The sequence below is a fragment of the Amblyomma mixtum genome, chromosome 6 (assembly GCF_055824585.1).
Source record: "Amblyomma mixtum isolate Tamu chromosome 6, ASM5582458v1, whole genome shotgun sequence".
In the NCBI taxonomy this organism is placed as follows: domain Eukaryota; kingdom Metazoa; phylum Arthropoda; class Arachnida; order Ixodida; family Ixodidae; genus Amblyomma; species Amblyomma mixtum.
The window spans coordinates 129677477-129703052 of NC_143017.1; the positions used below are offsets into that span (position 1 = coordinate 129677477).

A 25576-nucleotide genomic window follows, 5' to 3' on the forward strand; every position below is an offset into this window, starting at 1 on the left:
TGCGTCTTTTGCGCGAAGTGGTCTTTACCTACGTAGGCAGGGCATGAGTCTTCAGAGTGCAGGTGTGACCAAACTTGGATAGCGCTCGCTGCTGGGAATGCCATTACTGCAGAAAAGCAAACTGTTCAATGTTACACTTGGTGATCCCTTATACTTTTATTATATTAAGAGCACAAAAACGCAGGAATAATTTAAATGTTCAACTTAATACGTGACAGCCACTTAATTGGGACTCATTTAATGGAGAAAAACGGTCGTCTTCATACTTACGTACTGATTTTTCTGCCGTCTTATCTCTATGAGGAGCGAACTGCGCGTCCTTTCTAGGCTTATTAATAGTCAAACTTGAGACACAGGAGGCAAATCTGTAGCATATTTTCACTCGAAGTTCGTGGCATGGACATGCTGAGACAAAGTGAATGCTTGGAATGTCCATTCGTCTGCTGGGGAATTAAATCACACTTTTAGGATCTCAATGAATGGATAGTGTAGCTAGCAGTCTCCGCGGGCCCTCAGGGTAGCGCTTTAACACATCGCGCTATTAATGCAAAATCTGAAACACACTTCCGACCGAAAACTGGCAGTCTGTTATTTATTTTCGTAACCCAAACGGTTGAGTTTCTATTCTAAAACTCTTATTCCTCTAAACAGCTTCTTACAATGGCGCATTCATACTGATTGGATCATGGAACTACTTGCAGCCGTCGCGCGCCGCCTCCTGAGTTGCACTTCAGGCACACAATTTAGGAGGTTCGAAAGATAACACCAGTAACAGGTTTTATTGGGGCGTTTGTTATTCCTCGCTTTGCTCCAAATGACCAACGGTGGAACCACATGCAGTTTTGTTGCAACGAAGCGCCACCTAGCCGTATGCAAGACTGGCCTCTCATGAGGCATCATATAGAGGTTTACCCTCAGCTGTCTCTTACACTAATAAAGTACTACTCCAGACCCACCAACTCCGAACAAGGATTTTGTCTTGTCTTGTCTAGTGCTCCTTGTCTTCTGTCGCGTGACCTAGGAGGGTGTCGCGCCAGCTAGGTCACGTAACCTTGTGGCGTCATCACAACCTGTCCACCGATTTGTGAGCAAACTGAACATCGTGGCAGGTAGCAGGTAAATTAATGATTGGTTGCGAGAGGTTTCTCGCGAAGAGTAACATGGGTCGCACATTCCCTACCGGTGGCCGTGATAACAACAGCCACCTACCAGTTAAGTGGCGCATCGCTGAACCGCTGCGCCACTGCTCTGGTGCTGGTATGAGGATCTCGCCGCGATCTATGAATGTTAAGTAGAAAATGACCAATTCTGCATATATGAGCATTAACCCACTAAAGCTATAGCGTCATACCCGTAAGGCGGAGCTTATGTGTCCCCCTTAATTAAAAAATGAACACATGCTTTCGGGCGTTTGCTTGGTTTAATTACGTTAAGGCCCCTACCATTTTATTCCTACTCAAGAGCTGGGGACACGTGCTCCTGAACATCGCATCAGCTGTACATGGTGGCTGAAAACAGCCAATACGCTTGTTTATTTTAAGAAAGTGAACTTGAGCGTTGTTCAGATTGCTGTATACTCTACTGGGAGAGCTGAAATTTCCAAGCTTAAAGGCTTGGAAGTTTGGGCTTACATCTTGTAGCTGTGGCGAATGCGCACTGTGTTACTCTCGCTTCACATTTTGCGGGGCTACTCGAGTTGAGAAATATGAGAGCAAACTCCCGTAACCGTAACTAAATGGTCACATCAACTGCCTTGCACTGTATGCGCTTCTGCGCGCGTCTCTATCTTGACATCTACCGGCAGGTCTTCTTGTTCTTGTTTCTTCTTGTTCGCGCAAATTTTGACACTGTTACGTCACAGATGAAGTTGAGAAGTTTGACTGCCATGTCTGTAAATGTTCTTAGTGTGCGTATGTATAAGTGTACATGCTTGTTTGAAGAGTGTGCAAAAAATTAATGGCTTCGATGTTACTGAACCCTTTATGCGAAAATTTCCATATTAGTTTCGGTCATCTTCTCGTGAAAACGAAAAACGTGACTACTGTCTGCGCTCACTGCTGGTGCGGTCAACGTGTAAACGTAAGCGCGGACGGGTTTTACAGCAGAACCGCACGTCTGGTGTAAGTTCTACATTAACTGGGTGAGTAGAAGAAGCTGTTATTTTCTATATGGATGCGCCTAAAAGTGATAGCTGGCGCTATTTGGTCCGTCTTCAAAGCCTGATGAAGGATATCGGGTTTTACAATAATTTTTCCGCGAAGCAGCTTTTCTTTCCTTCTACAACGAGAGAGAAGAAATCTCTCAGCCTGCCTAAACGTAGGGCGAATTTGTATTGTTACTACCATTACAATAACCGCTGAGATCCTTATCACCTTGCACATTAGTGGCGGGCCACAGTGTCATAGCACACTGCATCATTTGTTGCTTCTGGGGGAACTTTCTTAAAAATCAAGAAAAAAAATCATGGCTAAGAGAAAAGATATGCCTGTTTTCCCATCGAAAATGGTCGACTGCACCCACCTGCAGCGGTGATGGTAGATTTATACAAACAAAAGAGCTCTGTTTGTCCGTGTTCAACCTCGATAACAATTCAAGACAACGCATACCTAAAACTCGATGAGCTCCACGCAATAAATTAGAAATGAGTTTATTAATTCGCCCTAGGTAACAACGTGTTGAATTTCTGCGTACTCTTTTTTTTTGCTTCCTGTGGTTTATCAAGATTAACACTAAATAAGTGTTGCATGTGGCTACGTGTGGAGCGCATTATCACGCTTACATTTCATTTCTTCCATTATGGTGGGACAGTTTTTGTTATAATACAATTACTGTTACGTATTTACATTGCAGGATAAGCTTGTGTGGCTGTGTCATTTCTAGAAATACTTTGATAACCTCCGTCGTTCAGAGAAAAATAAAGCAAGTTACTGTAATATCTCCAGCGTTTCTCTTTCTTGCGAAAGCTGTTTGGGGAAAACTGAATATTCTGTATGCCATGAGCCTAAACAACCTGATTAGGTCCTTGAGGGTCTCATGCTAATTCCTCTCCAGAAGAACCTGCACAAGGGTAAAGCTCGACTAACTAGGAATTACTCCCGGAAATAAGGATGAACTTCCGGAAGGTAAGCGCGTAAGCAAATTTTTGCCTGGTTCTTGAACAGATTCGTCAGTTTCCCCTATTTTAAGATAAGAAGCGTTTTTAGTGCAACCCAAAGTCCGATTTTTAAACACTTTTTTGTGTTCTATGTTCTGCGCAATGTGTTCTGCGTGCGCCGCTGGCACGAATGTATGCGAAAAGTAGGAAATGATTGTACTTAAATGTGCACGTGATAAATCGCGTATATTGCGCGCCAAAATTTTACACCCCATAGAATAGGAATATGACATGCCGTAACAACGTAGAATCACTATCGACTTGACGTTATTGCGGGCAGAGTTTGCTGTAAATTGTGGGAAAATCACACGTAGCTCAAATTGAGATTTTTAGACACATATATGTTTAGTATTTACAAACGAACCGCGGTGGACATAAATAACCGCGACGGACATAAAAAAAAAAGAAAAACAGGGGAGGTATTAACAGAAGCCCCAGTGGCACTATTGCAAAAGGGAAGTGAAGTAGGGCTACTTTTATTATAAGCGCATAGCTTCATTAAAAATGCGTTTCTCAAAATGAACACAGGTAACTTTGGTTTCTCAATAGAATTTCCGCGATGGGTTTGAAACGGAGTTCAATAAAATCATTTGCAGGTCTAGTTGGTTCTTTGTTAATAAAGTTTAAGTTCTACGTAAAGAAAGACAGACACAGAAGACAATGTACAGGACGGCCACTGTTGGAAAACAGCTACCATTTATTGTCCTGTCCAATCTCTTGTGTACTTTCGTCTTTGTTAAACGCTGCAGAATTTTGTCTCTGTCGAAATGAAGTTTTCACTCTGGCATTCTCGCGCTTCTTTAAATCTTCCCTCCGCGCATGTATATTGTGGCTGTAAGTTGTACATCCACCGTCCATAGCTTGTCGATTTCAATACCACCTTCCAGCGTCTGACGCCCTATATCTCCACTTACAGGACATTGCAAACAACTGCTCCGACGTAGTGTTGTAAAAAGTAGCGGGGACTTCCATGTCACGTGTAGTTTATGTTACAATTGTACAAAAACGATTGTCTCGCTTAGTCATCATCACGCATCTCAGCGCCGGCCGTTGTAGTGTCTGCCACACAGGCTAAAAATTAACGCCTTGAGCACTCACTAACGCAAAACTAGTCGATTATACTGTCAGCCCATGCTGCAGTAACAGCCAAGACGAATAATTTTAAGCGTAGTTGGTAAGTCCTAACTCTGTCCTTAGACGTTAAAATAGTCTGACACTATCGCTGACGACCACGAATAAATTTGTTCACTGTGTAGCTATCTACAGTTTTGCAGACGCCATTTTCTGCTCACATCTTTGTGAAATTAAGGGAAATCGAGAAGATGTAAGTATTGGGTTCACTCTCTTGAATACATTATCTTGTGCAAGCGTACGTCAACTTTTCCTGCAGCCTAGGCGTTTTAATTGTCGGACAAATCCCATCTGCTCTCTATCATTTCAACGTGGCAAGCGCGGGGATGAAGCTACATCGAAACCTCTTGTTTTACGAGTACCAAAAAAGGCTTCTTTCACGTCTTTCATAGCGATAAGGAGGAAGGATTGTTTTACAAACTTGCGCTAAATTCTACTCTCTCTGGAATCTAAGGGGCTCGCGGTTTCTCGCTCACATGAAATTAAAAACGCGTCTTGCATTATTGTGTAGCGTGGAAATAACCTTGATCTCAGCTAATGACTACGTTAACTTTGTTTAGGGACACACAGAAAGAAATAAGGCACCACTATTCAGCCTGTTTACGGTAAGGGGAACAAATTTTTTTATTTTTTTATTATACCTTAAGGGCCATTACGGCATTACAGAGGGGAGTGGTTACAAAACAAAAAAAATGTAAAATGTAAAAATGTAATGCGTATTCATGCTGAAGCTTTCGCTCTGAGTGATTGCAAGGAACCCCTTTGATGCAGTAAGTTCTAAGGTAGACGTCTTTGGGTCTCAGGTTAACTTTTTTTTCGTAGAAAGAGCTTTTTTTTTCTTTTCATGCATTTTTGTTACTACAGATAATTAATGCGTTGTTGTATATTTGGATTTTTTTTTGCCTGAGTAATTCCAAGGCACGATTTGATGAGCTAGAATGTTTCATTAAAAAAAATTCTATCCGTGGTTCTGCCTGGCCATCTGTCGGTAATGTTACGCAGTGATTTTCAAAGATGTTAACCTGCTGCTGTGTTTCCTCGACAAATTTCTCTCTGAGCATAATCAAATTGCTCATAACAAAATATAACCTGTTAGCCTTTTCAGATATATATTGCACGATTCCTGACTAAGAAAATACAATAACAAGAATTACTTGAACAAAAATTAAAAGCGTAAAAATTGCACTGCGCACCATCAAAGATCCAGTGTGCCTTTCTGTGGGATGGAGGGATCTCATTGCGTTAGCGTTCTTTCACACTAGAATGGTTCGTTGATTACTGTGCGTGTACCCAGGGAAAATCGCAAACCGTTTCCGTGTGCGAATTGTTGCGTGGGTCAAGTATTTTGCATGAATACATTGCCTTAAGATTCACGTGCAAACATTTCTGTTTTATTCTATATAAGCTTACAGCTGACGATAACTTGGTATGCTGAAGTTCCAGTACCTATATACAGCCTTAGCATGGCTACTTATGCTCTCCATTGTTTGAGATGAGACATAGACTACTCTGTTTCTGCGCAATTTCAAACGGACACTCTGGTCGCCTCTCACAAGTATAGTTTAAGATTCATTGTTGAAGGTCGTTGTTCTTCGCGGAAAAACCATCAGCGTGTGGCTGCATCCCTGAATGAAAGAATATTCTGCAAGTACATTATTAAAGCTTAAGACGCCAGCGGGGAGTTGGACAGTACGAAGTATTCAGAATTGCCGTGCCTGATTTGGTCGTACATCCTTTGTGAAAAGTATACCAGCTTCTACGCGCGTTGTTTGCTCTGGGCCGACAGCCCGGGTAATATTTCACTGGCGGACGTCCAAATCTCCTGAGCTCCGGCCTTTCTTCATAATCTCCGAGACCTTTGTAATGGCCAGAGGGCCGCTGAAGCCTCACAACAAGTCTTGCATTCAGGTCCGGGTACGCAAGTGGGAAAAACTGAACATATGAAATTTTAGTCCCCAAATCTGCACCTTTGTTGTGGGGTACATCGCACTGGACGCCTGCAGATTAATTGCAGCCTCTTAGTGTTTCACACGTGCACTGGTATTTCATTACATTGGCGATATGAATTCTGGTGTACATCTTTGCGGTACATCCCAGAACCTCTTTCTAAATAAATGACCACCGCATGGTTTTATTGAAAGCGGCCGGCCTCTTTCATTATGGCCTGGATACTTTTGACAAGGAATGTACTCTCCGATATCTAATAAGAATCGTACTAATAACAGCAATAAGGTTTATTACAAACAATAAACAGAAATACGTGATATTAGACACTTTTAGCATATAGTGTACAGTGTTAGCGTTAACTTTACCGAAGTACCGGGAGTCCACCCACCGCCGGTGAGCACGCGCTATATGGTCCCTAAGCTCCAGACGCGCGCGCAGCTGCCGTACACCTGGCGCCATCTGGCGCCGACAAGGTGATTTGCGCATGCGCATCCGCTGCGCGCGGGCTCTCGATACTCCGGTACCGGTAACGGTAACATGGTACACGGTATGCTATCGGTGTATATTTTCGGCTCGTCGAAGCCTACCACGGCTCACACAACTAAGCCCGATAAGGGCAGTCATTTGCTGGTAAAAATAATTCTCTGCCCGGTCGCTGATGTAAGAACCACATGTGCATGGGTCAGTTATTATTAGTATTCTGCTTTATTCTGCTTCCTAGTAATGACCCTTTCTGAAGTGCTAGGCCGATTTTACTTTTTCCTTCCACTTTTCCTTGGTGTCACCTTTTCTATTATTGCCTCGTTGCTATTTTTTTTCACACGCAAACTGAAGAGGAGTAGCCGGCGCCACGAAAAGGTGCCACTTTTCTTCTTTCATTCATTTATTATCTCCAATTAAAAAACTTCTTGCATTAGGCGAATCCTAACGTTCAGTTGAAAATATCGAGCATAAAGTGCACGCATGATGTGCTCGCCTGCTTTACACCGTCAAGTAATCTGTATCAAGCTCAGAAAAGTATATACTCAAGAGTGAAAAATTTGATCTAGCCGCATGCTTAAACAATGTTTAGTAATGCCGACAGAAAAAAAATATGTTGCTAGGTGTATGACACAGCCAGATCAGCAGATTCGAATCTTTGTGCTTTTAACTCATTTTTCCCTGTGAACTGCGCAATACAGCCCACAACTGGTTAACGTTGTTTTGGCAGTCTTCATCTCTATGAACGTTTTATAGGTACAGCATCAATGAGAAAAAATGCGAACTCTGAGTGGTTCTCGTGAGTTAACTCTTAATGCCGATGCCAGTAATCTGTAGTTGCAATAATCTCCGGTGCCTTGGAATAGACGTCGTAGGAAGGAGGGTGCGTGAACTATTAACCCCTTTCTAGGAGTGCGTGAATCAGGGCACAAATTAGAGCCTTTAACACGCGAGAGCCACTCAGAATTATTCGCCTTTCTTTTTACTGCCACGATATTTTCCCAACCAAATACCAAATGTGTCTGACCATCGCCTTAAGTGTACCGTCGAAATGCCAGCCAGCACCAGCTTCTTCGTCGTTAGGTAGCAATGCCACGCATATCCAAAATTAAGTTCTTGTACAGTCTAGGCTTTGTTCGCAACTTTAAGATGCGCACTTCTTTGGTGCTTTCAGTGCTGCAGAAGCCAAAGCAGACCGCATTTGTTAAATTTTTTTTAAGTACTCATGAATTTTTTAAGAGGCCGCTCGTAATTTCCCTCGCCTTTTTCTGTTGCCATTTGGTCTTCATAGAACTCAATGACACTTCAGTTCGACTGCAGCAAGACGATAATTCTAATCAGCATTAAAATGTTCGCACGAACGGGAGCTGGACTGCAGACTTCTCGAAGAGTTCACCGCTCATAGATTCAAAATGTTTTGAAAGTATTCAGTAGCCCGTCTGTCTCTTTCTTTTAACATTGTTTTTCGTTTCGTATATTTTTGCCTGCATGTAGCCTAGCTGGTACATGTTATTTTCGTTTGCCTTTCGTCTCCCTCTCCTGTAGAACATACAACTGGGTGTGTTAGATTTAATCTTGAAACGCATAGCAACTCACAGGATCAGGACAAGTTCTGTGAGACGTAGAATTCATCGCTGTCCGTGCACCCCAAGAGCGCAGGTACATACAGGCTCCATACTTTCACGAGACTGAGCTGTTCGGAGGAAAAGACCCACTCATGTGAGGGACTTCGATTAGTTTATCCGACGCCGAAATGGCTGCACTTACCTAAAGAAGACAACTGCAAGAGCAGAAGAAGATGAAGCTAAGAGGAACATAAGAAGAAGAACCGGAGTGTTTTGTATAGTAATTGAGTGTTTTCAGTCAAAGCTGTTTGTATTTTCCTCCACCATCCTTGTCCAGTAAACAGCGCTGTGTGTCAGGATGTCAAGAAATAATCTCTTTTGTCGATTCCAGGAGCTACTTGCCCTTAAGCCTGGTGTCTGAAAATAGGGAAACACGATCATGCCTAAGCATTTTGAGTAGTGGGCAGGCCATTGTTGTGTTCTGTCTCACTGTGTGCTTCCCAAGTTGTAAAACTGCGCTGCTTATTTCTAACCAAACAGTCCTGTGTTCCTTGTGCCTTGTTTAAGCTGAGGCAAGTTTTTTTTTCCGCTTCTTGCTGCCGCTTTATGCTAAACAAATATTATACGTAGCTATTATCCGTGCTATTATGAGTAGCGCGTGCCGATCCGCTCCAGTTCTGTTGCTGTCTCATGCGTCTTTCGTTCGCTCGAGAGAGGCTGTATCAAGCTGGCTCAGGATATGATGGAAAGAATATCTGAAGAAAGATCCGAGGCTCGCTCCCGGAGTGTAAGACCAATGTGCTACTGCGAGAAGTGGTTCAAGTTCAGCTGCTTAATGCGTCTAAAGGGTTTCCGTTTAGCGGGATCTTGCATGGATGTCCGTAATCAGTTCTGCACTATGTGACTGCGGTTGTTACCGCGTTGACTTTGAACTTTCGCATTCTAACGTTCAAAGTTCGTGTTTTGCCTTATGTTCCTTCACCACCGGCCGTTTAATCAAGTGAATTTGAAACATAGTCGAATTCGTTGCGAATAAGTATGACTGCTTTTAGCATACACGCGAAAAAACTAAGCGTATTTGTGCTTTCAATCTGGGCGGAATCGGCGTCATTAGAAGCGTTACGTACTGTAGTAATCCATGCTAGATGTAGAAAGCTGCATGTTGTAGCTGATCACTTGCATCCAAAATTTCAGTGCTAACTTTCGCTGTCTCTTACCTCTTTCAGGTCGGCACAAGTTCTCACCTGATGGAGAAAGGTAAGTCGCTCGTTTACTGGTATACTGCTCCTTCTCAGTTCCCGCTTCCAGTCATTAAGGCTGACGCGTTGCCGTGGCGTCACGAGGTAGAAGCAAATACGTGAATATTACTGTCGAGTAAAGTGAGTGTATCTGGTCTCCATCTTGCATATCGGTTAAGGGGAGGCGTGAAAAGATTCATTGTATCGAACGAGAAAATTCTCTGACCACCAGTACGACGTTGCCTCGATGAAAGCCGGTTTCTTAACATGTTTCCTTTTAATTATTTGTACAGTCGGAACCTGACATTTTCTTCTTTTTTTTTCCTGTAGCAACTTATTACTTCCTTAGGGTGAGATGTTCTTTTTCATAACTTAGCCAGTTGGAAGCATATAGATGTTCTAAGAATATATGTTCGCTGACGACTGGAAGGTGGCGAACTGGCTACATTGTCAAAAAACAGGTACACATAGCGTCTGCTTCGAATAAAAAAATTGGAGGGATAGAAAAATGATCACAGTGCTAGGCCCTAGTGAAAGGTGTCATGTGAGTACATATTTGCTGGGCTGATTTTTGCGTAAACTTGAAAGTATTTCCGCGAATTGAGTGCAATGAGTGCAGATGATAGTAGAGTAAGGGCACAACACTGCTTTACTGCCTCCAGGTGATAAAAAGAAACATTTTGTTTATGATAGAATGTCTTGCTGTAAGAAGTTTCTTCAAAAGAATTGTATCGCAGCCGCCCAGTAAATGACATGAAGGTAGCCTATTATATACTACAAAGTAGAATAACGGCACCTTGCTGGTAGGTGTTTTAATTCTACGTTCTTTAAACTTGTCTCCAAAAGCAGTAAAAGGACAAATTACCCTGCTCTGAGTTAGGTAATCACGTTACGGTCGAATATTTGCCGTTCCTTCTTTTCTCGGTCCACTGACATCAAGAGCTTTCAGGTTCCGCGATTTTAAATCGGTTTCTTCAACCGGTGTACCGTGCACAGAAATAGTACGAACGAAGGCACAAAGGGAATTCGGTATTACGCGTAGCTTTTCACAAAACGCCTAAATTTTACGAAGAGCAGCTAAATCTTCCGTTACTGGCAGAAAAGCAACAAACGTGATTACAGGGGAACTATTCAGCTTTAGGAAGACGGTTCTGACCCTTTTGTGTAACGACGTCCGTTTGAAACGAAGAAATAAAAGTTCCGATCGCCAGCTAAGCAGCAGTGAAGCATATTAAATGGGAAATCTCGCTGGAGCAAATTGGTTTTGCACCTCACAAAAGTGGTCGGTTGGGTTCCGAGACGGACTCTTTCAAAATGTCTTTTTTTCGCCGCTGGCTCTCCTTATGCTGCTATAGTTTCCTATTCTTGGAGGCACCGGCTTACTATTTTTTTTGCGGCTGTCATTCGTATTGTTTCAAAGCTTTCCAGAGCAAACGTGTGTCAGATTTTTGGTATTTCTTCACGTAGCGTCATGTGCGAATCTCCGGAATCCAACTTCGTTTTCGTTTTCTTTTATTTGTCACTTTTTCTTCGCCTTTGAAAGATGCTGAAAAAGGATTTCGTGTTTTACTGGTCCTCCTTTTGCTAAATTATCATTTTAAGCATAAGACGAGAACACTTCGCCGAGAAACCAAAAATATAAATAGAAAAATTCATTTATGCGGACGAACGAATTTAGCCCACTCAGTGGGAATACAGATCTCATTTTGGCATAAAGCTCTACACAAAAAGACAAAAGATTACTCAAAATATGTGGGGTGTCAGAGTGACTTGAATTCCTTCACAGCGCGTGGTAAGCAGTGTTTGAACGTTATCTAAGGAGTTAGTTTTTCTAGAGGATGGGATAATTGCGGAAAGTGCAAGAACCCTAACTGTGAGTTAGCTGGAGGGGCGCTTTTTTATTTCAGGAGTTAACACATAAAATTAGTGACAGAACTATACTGAACGCACAACGAGGACAGGGCAATGCACGTGATAGTCTAAGTAATTTTTTTATTTTTTTTTTGTGACAAGTGAGGAGAGCTTTCTTGTGATTGCTCCGCCACTGTAGTTCCTCTATGCGCAGAATCCTCACCATAAAGTCTTGATAGAACAGTACAGCGCAGCTAAAAAGAAGGTCTAGGGAAAGGAAAGGAACACACAAGCGGCGAGGAAACCATTATTTGCTTCAGTATTTATTCTTCCCGTGTTGAGTGAAAACTATTTCGGCAGTCACCATGGCTGTGTTAGTGAAGTAGTGCCTGCTATATTTTGTGAAAGTCTTTCTACCAAGGATATCACGTCTTGGCCTCATTACGATGGCTGAGGTTTTATGCAACACTGCAAGTCTGTTTTAAAACCTATCTTCCAGTAATATTAGCAAAGGTGAAGTCAGCACCTTCTTCGCCGCAGTGCCTCACTGAGAGTTTCCACCGTTGCTTTGCGCCGCGTTAACTGGTGCATTGCGCGTTAAAAAAAAAATATGTATATTTCCTTGACATTAAAACCTCAGTGCGTAACTCCTGATTTCAATCTGCCAACTTCGTTTTGAATGCTTGAAACAGTGCGAAAAGATATGTTTCAATGAATTTTTTTTTTCTATTAAGCAATATATGTTTAGCTGGTCTTTTAAATACACTCTTTTTATCTTTTCGGTCCGTGTGTGTGTGTTTACTAAACATTCCTGATATCTTAACCAATTCAAACTGAAGTGCTATTACGCACCAAGAATCAATATTAGATTAGAGGAACGCCTTAGATAATGAAGCCAAAGTCTTCGCGATTGCTTGCTGCTTCTTGCTACACACTAAGATCATGGCAACGAGTGTTTTCGTGGCTCTCCTGCAATAAAAATCCGCCATTTTACTTCAGAGTGCCGCTGAAGTTTCGGGCTGAACTGCAGAATGCTTCAGCTCCCAATATTAATAGTTGTTGTTACACCATTTTCGCAACGATTATTGCAACCCCAGTGCACCTTATCAATGTTAATAGTGGAATAGGATATTCTTTCCAATTGGCAAGTTTGAAGGTTCGAAAACTGTACCTTTACTGCAAATTCTCGTAGCCAAAGCCGATTCAGTGGAATTGAGATGTATTAAACTTTTGTATATTCGGAGTTACGTTTATAAGAGTGTCAATTACCACTTTACATATTCTACATTTGTAGGTAACTAGTTGGATATCGTACGCAAAATTATTTTTCGTCTTCCCATGAACCTAGGAAATTAAAGAATAACGATAGTGGCTGCCTGAAAACGTTGATTCTAGACTGATGCTGCATAGAATCTGCAATTTTCAGCAGTATTTTTTTCGCAGCTTTTGGCTGTGAACTGACTTCCAATCTTTTCATGTATCAAGCCTGTAAACGCAATCAGCGTTACAAACTCTCAACCATGCCGCCCTCAAAAGATGCTGCCGCAACATTAAAGTAAAAAACGCAGAAGACATAGACGCAGAAGTTATCACCGTGAGGAAGACATAGGCGCACATCGCTCTCAAGACACGGCACGAAATCCAAAATATGAATAATAGTAACCCATTAGTGCATGCCTCAAAAAAAAAAAGAATAGAGCACAGCAGCCGACGAACGAAACAGCAAAAGCAATGGCGAATCCCCTCTCGATTAGAGCATAGCCTGCTAAATATAAATAGAAGCAAAGCGTGTGGAATGTCTCCGTGTCTGGAGCCGTTGAATGCCAACCCTTCGACGCTTTCGTCAGTGTGTAAAGGTCAGCACCATGTGCTACGCGCGAAAACAGGCCTGTTGAGAGCGTATCGTACTGAGAACCGGATGTCAGACACTCCTCCAGCACTGCGATTGTTCGTAACCGAGAATACTCCGAAATAATAACATTTACATTTCTCTTTTTTTTTTCCTCGTTGTGAACTATGCCCGAAAGGTTTTCCCAGAGTAATTTGACGCTCACCTCGTTGAATGGCCCTTTGTAGGATCGAAATTTCACAGTGCTTGCAGGTCTGCTAACACTGCAGTGTAGAAAAAAGAGGTTGTAGGAAGAGAAGGCAGTAACATGTGCTCAGTTCATCTGCGCCATTAAGTTAAGTTGATGCCGCGATTCTTTACGGGAATTGATGGCTATTACGAGCATTAAGCTTGCCCGTTGCTGTACGTGTGATGTCCAAGTGGCTCCCACGAAAACTTGCATTAACTATGAGCAACTCATACTTCACTTGCAAGCGTCCAATAAATATCTTAACTAAAAGAGAGTAGCCTCTGGTTTCGAATCTCAAAGAATACTTCTTGTTTTTTTTTTTTAAGACACCACCGTTTTTTTAGTCTTCATTTTTGTCTTCATTTAGTCTTCATAATTCGTCATCATCATTACTAGTAGCCACGTTACGTTTACTGCCACATGCAGGTATCTCTCCTATTGGTCTCCAGTTATCCCTGTCCTGCGCTAGAAGCATCCACCCTATCCCAGGAATTCTCCTAATCTTTTCTCTCCTGATGACTTCATACCACGCTCGAATACTTTTACTTTCTGTTCAAATCGCTTCTCTTACAATAACAGATAATCTGTTATATTTTCTATGCGTTCCATTTTCAGCAAGAATCCCCTTCCCTAGGGAATCATATCTTTGTTTTGTTTTCTCATCTATACCGCTCCTCTTTTTCTCTATTTAGGTTACGTAGTGTTATTTCAAAGTGTGAAGCAACAACCCTTTTCTGTCTTCTTACTGTGCTTCCAACATCATGCTTAAAGCAATTAGCCGTGGATATATACCTGAACAAATAAATTTCATTGTACTGCCTTGTTCATCTATTTCGTAAATCGGGTCTTTGCTCCATCGAAGCAGCGGCGACCCGATACACCGGGTAAGGCCGACATCGAAATAAACATACTTGGCTAAAAGCATCATCCCATATTTGTTCTTTCTTGTGCTACAGGCATGGCCTTTCTTCTACCACTTACATTAAGCTGACAAACGCGAAAGTAAAAAAAGTGTAAGTTTCGCAAAAAGTACGTGAAATGTTGCAGACGTTTGCAATCCGTGGAGTAATATTAATCTCCAAAGAAACTTGTTCATTTTTGCCAACTCAGCGTCTCGTGTTCTCCGAGTCTTCTTCGTGGGTCTTTCTTCATCTCCACTCGTCTCCCTTTTGCCCGATGATGTGACGGGAGGGAACTGCCGGAGGCTGCTTGAACCTAGTTTCGAGTGGCGAATCCCATTGCTCCTACTCCCTCTTCTTCGCGGTAGCTTGCTGAAGCAAACTACGATTGAATTAAAAGTTTGGCGCCCCAATCTGTGTGCGTGAGTGTATCCATTGTGAGATGAAAGGAAGGCTCGGCGTCAGCGAGAAACGCAGTGTTCTCTTTGAGAGCGGCAGAACTTCGACACGCCGCGGATTCTATTTATTTCTCCCCGGGTAGTAATTTTTTCCCAAAATGTATCGAATTTGAGCGCTTCTTATAAAGGGAAGCCTGGGGCCTTGAAGCGTGATTCGAGCGTTTACTCTTAAAGGTCGGTAACGAGTTCTGTTGTGTAAGGTTCGCCAGACCGGAAGTGTGAGTGCTCCGGTAGGAAATTGATATTCGCTGCCACTGCTGAAAGGCGCCGGTCGTAATGCAGTTCGGGGTCGGAAAAAAATGAATAAGGAAGAAATGCAAGATCAAAAGTTCAGAACAGGTTTAGAATTGTTCACTCGCCCGTGGAAGTGAATTCCCAGATATACTAACCGAGGGAAGCCGCTTTGCAATGATGGTTCAGTCTTTGAGAAACCGTTTTCATCATGCTAGCCGAAGCAAGAGTTTCGCCGTGCGTCTGTTACTTTCCTCCTCTCTGTCTAGTTGAAAGGAGGTCGCGGTAGCGTGAGAAACGAGCATGGAACGAAAGCACCTTAAGCACTGAACTGCATTTGACAATAAAGCCTCGTGTCGGTAATATAACGCGCTCTGGTATCTCACTGCGTGAGTACTTCTTCGTTCTTCCCCCCGAATTTGCATCCTCCTTAGCTAGAAAGCTAGCGCGCTGCTGTAGTCCCAGCTAGCCTTTCTTGATGCTGTGTGCCGTTGAGACTGTAACTTAACTGTTCTCGTTGTGAAACCTGTGCTGTTAGTAATGTCGCACCGGCTGCCGACGGAAATTTATTTTTCAGCTGAGCTTGTCACAATGTTTCGTAGAGAAATAGCTGAGTAATTTTCTTCATACCGTTACAGTAGGCTCAATTCGGTTTGTTGGTGCAGATGATTCTAATTCGTGCCATTGGAGCCTAGGACGGTCTGTGAGGGCTTGTTGTGTACCGGACACAACAGGCACGACGGAGGTTGAGGCACACAGACACGTTTGCGCACCTCTTCGTTGAAATGTTAGTACGATGGCATTAGAAGAATCTCTGCAAGCAGAAAAGCGTCCGCCGTCGGTCAGTAGCGAATACGGACGAACTTAGTATGCTACCTGTGCGAACTTAGTATGCTACCTCGGATATAACGAACCTTTGTATGCCACCTCTGATATAACGAACTTTCTTGTGTTAACCGCTGATATAACGAACCTAACTACTATGCCGCCTCGGATATAGCGAACTTTCCTGTCTGGACCTCGCATGTAACGAACTTAGTGAGCTGACCTCAGATATAACGGACCTAAGTGTACCACAATTATATAACCAACTTCATTGTGTGAACCTCAGATATAATGAGCGTCTGGCTGCTAGCACGTTCATACAATCCACCGAGGATAGCCTAAGAGTTTTATTATTTTCAGTACTTAGCTCGCTTTCGGAACCAACATTAACAGCCCTGAAACTCCTAGCCGGCGTTATCTTAATCGCTGTTCTTGCTCGCTCTTCTCCACCCTCCTTGCAGTGACGTGGGCAGTGCGCACTCACAGGGCACGCCTCTGGCCAAGAAGCAGCCGGGCAACGGTGGCGGCGGTCACGTAGCCATCCCGCCGGACGCCCTGTACACACCGGCGGCGAAGACCAACGGCAACTCCAAAGACCCCGCCCACTACGAGAACGTCAAGGTGCGGACACTGGCTGCTTTGTGGAGCTTCCGTTAGGTCAAGGAGAGACAGCGCGGATTGGTTCTCAGTGACACAGAAATGCGCCATTAAGTTTAATGCGAAGCAGCACTCAAGGGAAGTTTGGCACTGCGGCTTGCAGTTGGGAACTGGACTAGGTTATGACAGTTCAGCCGCCACGAAAATGGAGAGTATAGTACATAGGTAATAATGAATCTAGCGTCTTTGCTGCTCTGTTTAATGCTGTTGGGGCTTCTGGATTCTAACTTTGCAAACATTTACGAATTGCGTATTTAATTTGCCTTCGGGCACTGTTATTATATGTTCTCCACATTAAGTTTTTAAAGACGGCTCAATGTCGAAGTATTAGACTCCTGCTAAAGCATTTACAAAACAGCCATGTTCATATTGGCATCGCTTCTATAAAAACGGAATGATGATAAACCCCATAAACCAAACCATCATTTGTTCTAGAAAGAGATTCTCTCTCTATATGTATGCACTCTGAAAACCCTCACTGGAAACTCTAGCTCTGTTTCAACAGCGATGATTTCTGACCCGAAAAACGCGGGTTCGATCCCGGCCGTGACGGTTGAATTTCTATGGAGGCGAAATTCTAGAGGCCCCTGTACTGTGCGATGTCAGTGCACGTTAAAGAACCCCAGCTGGTCGAAATTTCCGGAGCCCTTCACTACTGCGTCTCTCACAGCCTGAGTCGCTTTGGGACGTCAAACCTCATAACCAAACCTCTGCTTGTGGTACTGTGTACAAAGCGTCCAGCGCTTCGATACTACCGCCTCTGCTTTTGTTACTTTCTCTAATTCATGATTTAATAATTCATGTGGCAACCTCCTTCGCTGTTATGTGCAGGTGACGGTGAAGGCGCAGTCACAGGCTCATGTTGAGAGAACGGTTTTTAGTAGACGGATGAAACACACAACGTATATTGCGCTATGCTAGAACCGCCCTTTAGGCTTTAGGATTGAACCAAAGTGATAAGATTATTCCTTCAACTTTAGCAACAGTTTGGCTTGGGCACTACGTGGCGGTGACGGGATGCTCGCTTCCCAAAGAACCCTTCAGCTTCATTGCAAGCTCCATTCTCAGTCGCGACTGGCTAATGGGCGCCGCCTGCGCTCTACCTTCCGGCCGCGCTTCTCGAAGCAGGCAGCTTATTGCGCCCGTGTGACGCTCATTATTGAGTTCTGTACATATGTGTCATTCACAGCAACGCACTGTACGTCCCTCCGCGTTCCTTTAGCCGGGAAGTCCGAACCGAGCTTTCGTTCAGAAACCGCTTACCGCCAGTCCTCGCCTATAGCTGGCCCCTTCGCCAAAGGCGAACCTCAGTGCGCTCAGCGGCGATGGTCGCTGCCTGCACATGAAAGAAATTGTCCGTGGAACCTTTTTTCTAGCTCCCGAAGGAGTGAACGAAATTTGTATGACTTAAAACGAAAGAAATTTCACGATACTTTCATTAAAGTTTGTTTCCGGGGACAGCACGGCATCTCAGATATTATGATATGCGGTAGTTATCTCACAGAACGGCATCCAGCTTGTTCACTTACTGTGTCTGTCTGCCTCCCCCGTCGAGTTTCGTGAGAGAATTATTAATTACGGGCGAAAATTCTTTACAGATTTTGTTCGTCCTGCAGGGAGCTGGCACAGCAGCTCTAGCTAGGCGCAGTTTAGAGCTGCGATGCATCATTCTGTGCATATTTACTTCCACACTAGGCTAGAAAAAGCGCTTTTTAAACAAGGATATGAATATATTTCGTGTATTTGTGTGCTATATGCCAGCGTGTAACATGAAAACAACTGCAGTGTATCACGGGCACCCACGTTCTCTTTACTACTCACGTCTTCATGCGAGAAACCAAATGGCAGGAAAAGGCGTAGCTATGACATCGGCGTAGGCGTCACTTGTTTACTTAGAACTTGACCCGTTCTCATCAGATGCGGAACCCCCATAGTAGCGTTTCAATGCGGGACCTGCGTGGGCACATCTCCTCTGGCTACAAGGCGGGCACCTGCGAACAGCGGTCCCTCATCTTCGCTGTTTGCTGAAGGACAGAAGCAGGGCATTCACAGGACTTTGGCGATCCAGGCTCATAGGAGCTGTAACTTACTTCAAAAGCGGCTCATTCCTGTCGCCTGCGTTGAAATGAATGCGAGCGCGATCGTTTATTTCCTCCCCCGCGTGTGCGTTTGAAGTACATTTTTGCTGTTTTAATGTTCCATCGCTAATAACATATGAGTCTTCTCCGCGCTTCTTCAAAACACGTGTGCAAATGAACTCCATGCGCGTCTTCAAGCTGTATTTCTGTAGTTACGAACAGCTTTCTTTACCGAGATAGATGCATTTTGACGAGCAACCTCAGAGATCACCACCGAAGAAAATAAATCTAAGAATTTAATGCTAGCTTGAGTGGTTCATGCATTGTGCAAATTATGTCCTACGCGCGAATGTCTCGTGCTCCATTAAAGTACAGTATTATGGTGCACGTCATTATTACAAGCAAGCCGAGTAAATTTGTGGGGAAAGCTAAGAACAAGCTGTGCAATATTTAGTGTAAACTTTCTTCCATTTAAGCTCCGCCCTCTAAGTTCCAGGTCCTTTCATTAAGAAAATAAGAGGGCTGCTTGAGTTGATGCTGTAGCCAAACCAAAAATGGCGGTGAGACTAGAATAGTCCTTATCAACTCGGCGCGAACCTCCGACAGACGAAATACAGATTGAAGACTACTGGATGTCTCTTCGCCGACAACATAAGTTTTTGGTGCTATGTCTGGAGTTCTGTTGGCCGAAGTGAGGAGACGGAAATTTTCTGTCTGCCTTCGCGAGAGAACATTATCGTTTAGTTTCTCAAGCAATAATTTGAACAGGATTTTTTGCACACGCTCGGTAAGTAACCGCTTCATTAAGAGCTACAGCGGTGGTAGAGCCTATTCTAAGAAGGCTTTAATGACAGGAAGGGTGGAGTGCCGACCGTAGAAACTCGCGTCTGTCCTGCAGCTTCATATTATGAAAAAAGGGCAAGGGAATGATAGTGGAAAGGAACGTAAGTGGAAGGTGATGATGTCAGTGCGCTGAGCTCCGAAGCAACCATGCGGAAAACGCAACTATACTCTCCGCTCTCTTTGGGTTTTCAACTTTTTTTTTTTTCGTTATCAGCTCTCCTTCTTGAAACACCACTGTTCTCTTGACATCAACCGTGTGCAGTCTTTGGAATTTGCAAAGGAAAGTGCCGAGCAATTTTCTTCAACTCTCGCATTCGTTTTCTTCAATCGGTGCAGAACGGCTCACAGAACGGACGTCCCGAGCCGCAGCCAAGGGCATCCGACGGCAGCATTGTATACGCCAGTCTCGATCTGCCAGCGGCGCCCGCCCAGAACGGGAACAAACCGGTGCCGGAGCGCACTGAGTACGCCGAGTTGCAGTTCCAGGCCAACGGCACGCAGCAGCCCGGTTCGGAGCATGCCTCCCTGTGAGCCAGCGCGAGGTGCGCGACACAGACTCACTGACTGGTGCACGGTGCGACGAACGACCATTATTTTGAGGACCACCGGAGATGAAGTCACTGGTAGAGCTCTCGCAACGTGTTCAGTTTGGCTCGAGGTTCCTGAAAAATTTTTGGAAGTTTGTTTTTGTTTATTTTTTGGTAGAGTCGATGTGCTTGCTAATGAGCTGTTATTATACTTGCTTGAATATGGCTAAGAGGCCATAAGATTGAGTCTCAGAAAACTGGCTTATTGGCGAACTAAAAAAAAACGACATCCTAATTGGCTTCCACAGTGAGGGAAGTAAAATATGGTAAAAAAACATGGTTATGATTGTGGAAGCAAGGGAAGGGAAAAGAAGGGTTCGTTATGACATACTTGATGAAAGGAAACAGTCACTGGAACGAATGACTATAGGAAATTTTTTTTCTATAATTTGTGCTCTTCATCAATTGGAGAATAATAGGGTGATTATTTTTAACGATAACTGATTAGAAAGCAAAATAAAAACAGCCACATGCCGCCTATGGGTTCCGAACCCACGGCCTCTGACTTTCGCGTCCGGTGCTCTACCAAGTGAGCTACGGCGACCGCTGTCCAATGTTAAAAAAAAAGAAAAAAAAAGAGACGTCTCCTACGCTCCTTCTTTTCGGTGACTGTTGGCTTCCGTTATGTACGTCATAAAGCGCTCCTCTTTTCCCTCCTCTTGTTTGCTCATTACCCTACGAGGGTCTCGATTCTGGCAGTCCTGATACCAAAGGTAGTACAAGAGGGTCCCCGCGCATATTTCCCCCTTACTGTTCGATCACGTTCATACGTGGCACTCGCGGTAATAAAGGATCTACTACGTACGCCGCTATGGACGAGGGTGGCGCTGGTGAACACTCTCAAGTTTCGGCCACACTACCCTTAATACAGCCGAAAGCAGAAGATTGGACGGCCATCGCCGCCGCTTAGTTGGTAGAGCACCAGACGTGAAATTCGGGGGCCATGGGTTCGGAACCCACCTGCGACAAGTGGTTGTTTTTTTCTGCTTTATAATCAGTTATCTTTAAAAATAACTACCCTATTAATCTCCGATTTATAAAACACCACAAACTTTATAAGTAAAGAAATGTCCCCTATGATCCTTCGTTTCCGTGACTGTTGGCTTCTGTCATGGCGGTTATGATTGGTAACGTATAGTACTAGGAGCCGAAACGTAGTAGCCACGTGGCAGTGTCTTGTTCTATTCTTTGGAGGGTCTTATTAACAAAGCTTGCATAGCGCTCAAGAAGAGTTGCCCTTCAAGCCCATCATACCAGTGCATACCGATGCAGCAGTCATAGCAAACCGAAACTGAACTGAATGAAGTGTTAGTGCCGGAAATGCGCCAAGTAAAAAACAGCTGTCAGCAGTGACTCGTAGGGTCCAATACGCACTTGTACGCATCGAAACTGAGCCCCTACAAACCCTTAGACATGTAATGCTGTGGCCACAGCCATGTCTCGACAGCGAACATAGCACAATCTAGGGCAGAATGTTCGGTGGCTGTTATAAACGGCGTTTAAATTTGTTACTGAGCTCGAGCTAACCTTGTCACCTTCGAAGCTACCTTCCAGTGACTTCAAATGCTCTCAATCTCTTCAAACAGTACTTTGATTGAACGTGCGCCAAACAGTCGTCTTATGTTTGATCTTATGCGCCAGTGCTTGTGCGGCAAGCAGGACTCAAGTGAGCTGTGCTTGTGCGAGATGCAGAATCCCGCTTGTGACCGTTGCGTGAGTCAGTCTATCTGTGTGCTTTACAGTGCACGCTCTTCTTTGATCGATGTTTGCATTCTCGTCAATGACTTGCGCGGTTGCAAGAGTCGCCTTTTGAATCTCGAAAATGTTTGCTATCATTGGGCTGCTGTTCGACATTGTGAGTCGTGTACAGCAAAATGACGCTTATGGAAGACCAAGTAATTTCCACCTGTGTCTAATGTTTGTGTAACATGTAGAATCACCATCAAAGCGCAGTGCGCATCTCAGTACTAATATGATAGTGTACTTTGAAGCCTCTGCAGATGATTCTCCCTGACAATGTTCCCACTGCGTGCGAATCTTCATGCCACATGATTGAAGGAATGCCGTCTACATCTGGCAACCAAGACGTAGTCTTTGGCTTCGACGACCAACTTGGCGCCAGTTAAACTCACTACATGGCCACCTGCAAATGAGCAGTTGGTGCCCTTGAGCGTTAAACAAAGGACCATTAAGGAGGCTGCCCGACTCATCAGTGATGATGACAGCAGTCGATGGTGCGCATCGCTGATGTATCTCACGTGCTTCGTGGGTCCTCCAGCATGACTGCATAGGGGTACCATTTCGGAGAAGACGGTAGTCGACGAGCAAGTGGTCAGACAGGGCACAACACTGCGGAGCAGAAGCTTGCACTGCCCAACCCGCTCCAATGTCGCCGACAGCGACGACCCGTCCCGTCCTTGACGCGTTTGGTGCTGCGCCATATGTTGAGTGTTGTTTGATGTCACGCTGCTGACGAATGTCTGCCTGTTTCCTGTGTGTGTGTGCGCGCGTTGTATGTGTGCGTTTGAGTGTTTAGCGCTGCTGTACATACAGCGGGCCGCTTTATTTTAGATAGTCAGCTAAGGCGAACATGGGCAGGGGTCTCTGTTAGAAATAAGCAAGCGCAAACGTACTGCAGTGACATTCAGAAGCGCATGCGGGTGCAAGCTAGTTCCTGAGACGCCTCTGAAACGAATATTTTTTATGACATAAGCGGCTCTACCGGAACGCTTGTTTCCGCAATGTTAGGCAGAGTCAAAAATATGTACAAAGTAGCGAATGCAATAGAGACTAGTGTTTGAACTAAATCTCATCATTTGCATCTCTGTCAGGCTAAGCTTTGTTGACTAATGTTATGTGAACGAAGGTTAAAGAACTCACTCGCACTGCACAGAAATTTCATATCACAAGCTTCAGTTTTACGCGCATGCACTTGAACTATAAGAAAAAAATTGCTTTGAATATCTTTTAAATGCCGCGAATTAATTGCTGCTTCATTTACCCAATCAAAGAAATGATCTGTTTGTGCTTGCAAGCTGGGGTGTCATTGTTCTGTGAAACACTGTTACTGCCTGGAAAGCAGAGCACGTAAAAGTGATGATTTGATCTACTGCCTTGAGGTTATTGATAAAGCGAATAAGTTTTTGTTCAGTTTTGCGAATAAATGAATTGTGCGTGTGTAATCTGGATAATTTCATGTTAATGCTGCTGTAGTTGAGTGCTTTTAATATCACAAATATTGAGTCATGATGAATTACCTTTCGTATCCTGAACGCTTCACATTGTACAGAAACTTTGGAAAGGAGTAGTCTGTGTGTTGATGCTGACTTAAAGCACTTTATTATCAGCCACAAGAATACATGGTCTGATTTTCAGCACTGTCCGAAAATGTTTGAAGTGACTATTGTGTTTATACACGTGTGTATATGTGAGACAGCAGAAACACATTCGTTACGCAACACTACGCGGTAGTCAAAGGAACGCTGCAGATGTTGCCCCGCCTGATAATGTTGATTGTACTGAAGTGAGCTGCTGACGTGTGTTTATGTGTTTGTGTTTACTTAACAGTCCACAAATGTCTACTCCCTGTAGATTAATGCCAAACGTTGTACTTGATATAATGTTTTACATTTGCGAATGTTTGTGTGCGTCGTCATGCTGAGCAGCTCTGGTATTTCGTGGGACCAATAGACAAAGCATGCACGCTTTTGCACGCTTTAGTACATAAGACGCAATTTATATTTCGTCGATATGTGAGTACTGCTAAGCAAGGAGAGAGTCTAGAAGCATCTTTTATCTTGCTTTGAAATAGCAGTCACTTTCTGAAACCTCGATGGTGAAATTATATTTGAGCATGTGATCGGACGGCGAAATGTACTCAACTTTTACTTATTTTTCTACTTTGCTTCTTGTCTGTTGTATGTAGGAAACGAGAATCTGCTCTGAATGCTATGTCTTTCTAATTTTTGTGCCTTCAATAATCTTACCTGATCTAGCACCGGCCAACAACTGTAATGCGGCATTTCTCTTGAATGTTATCAAATGCTTAACACAGTTAATAATACTGTGTATTTGAGGAACCCAGGCTGTGTACAAAATGTTTTCACCAATCTCCCGCACCTATAAATGTAAACGCCTTTATAATTAGTTTTGAAACATAAAGCGCCTACTGCAACGGTAGGCAGCCCGTTTGAGTGAAAGAAGTTATATTTTTATTAGTTTTCCTTTGAGAGTGACACATGAGGTATAACTGCTGTAGCCACTTAGCATTTGTAGTGGTTTTATGCATGCTTTCTAGTTTTGAATGATGGAAACATTTTTGTTCTGTATAATTGTCTTCTGCAGTGAAAACTTCTCACAAACCTTTTTTAAAACTTAATATGGAAGAGCTGATTCTTTTGCCCTATACTGTCGTTTCAGAAACAAGATGTACAATGTCCCATCATTCCAAACGAAGTGATGCTCAGGGCAGCGTTCAATTCTCGCTGATTACCATTCACTTTCATCTTTCAAATGCTTACTTTTGGCAGTAAATTTACGTAATTTCTTCCACTGTCTTGCACGAGAAAGATTTTCCCGAGGCTTTTTTGTACCTGCTTTTACAAATACAACTTAAATATTTTGTTGCTAGCAACACCTGCTGTTCTTGTCAGCATTAGTATCTCAAAGGTCTAACTACATCTTTTCTCGAACCTGTGCTTCGTGGCAACGCTCCCTGGTATGATACAGCAAATTTTATATTTGCATTTGCTTTTTCTGTTTGTAAATACTAGCAATTAGCAAAGTGCACAGCATTAGCACAGCTTCAGATGTGACACGAAGAGTATGTCGGGGAGGTAGCTACTACTTTCCTGTTACGTATGCCTATTATAACCGCTTTATTTTCTTGCTGCGCCACGTATGCCGGATTATCCAGATAATGTGTTCTCCTACAATTTGATGACTGTGTGAATGTAATGTCCACTTGTTCTGCCGCCTTATCTTTTCTTTTTAGCAGGATTGCTCTTGATGGGTCAGTATTAGAGGAAACTGTCCTTGCATCTGGGTTGTTTGCCGTTGCTTAAAGGTAACGACGAAGGCTTACCAATGTAGCTAGAAGAAGCGCTTCTTCACGGAGCGTTCGAGATCTCTCGGTTGTAAATTCTGCTAATAAAATGTATTTTTTTTTCTCCTATAATGTGACCCTTCTTTATTGTTTACGACCTTTCAATGACGATTGCTTCTCATGTCATTAAATTACAAATCTTTCAATAAAGCAATCTTTGAACACCAGGTGCTGCAACTGTAAGTTTGATTTATACTTTACATTTCGCAAGCTCCCAGGTAGTCAATGTGTGAAGAAAGAGCTGCCTTATAATTAAAACATTAATCTTACAGTTACAGCAAAAGCTTTTGAGAAAATTTTGCAAGCTAAGTAGAACTTCTTATCAATGTGATCAAGTAGGATCCATGCCTCCAGAAAAAAAAAAGACAAGATCTGCTGTGGCTGCACACCTACCAAGTTTAGTTGCACTTGCGTCAGGGATGGTAAGACATCATCTTTTCGCTCTCGCTT

The 25576-nt window shown here is 43.5% G+C and overlaps 1 protein-coding gene across 1 annotated transcript in view; it reads left to right on the forward strand.

The window, feature by feature from the left end:
* Positions 1–25190, forward strand: part of LOC149340395 (kin of IRRE-like protein 2) — a 402153-nt gene extending 376963 nt beyond the window's left edge. Inside the window, exons 10-12 of the mRNA XM_089549155.1 lie at positions 9504–9534; positions 16319–16478; positions 19772–25190. Coding sequence (XP_089405281.1) covers positions 9504–9534; positions 16319–16478; positions 19772–19966 — 386 coding nt within the window. The 3' untranslated portion in view covers positions 19967–25190. The remainder of the gene's footprint in view (positions 1–9503; positions 9535–16318; positions 16479–19771) is intronic.
* The last annotated feature ends 386 nt before the right edge of the window (positions 25191–25576 follow it).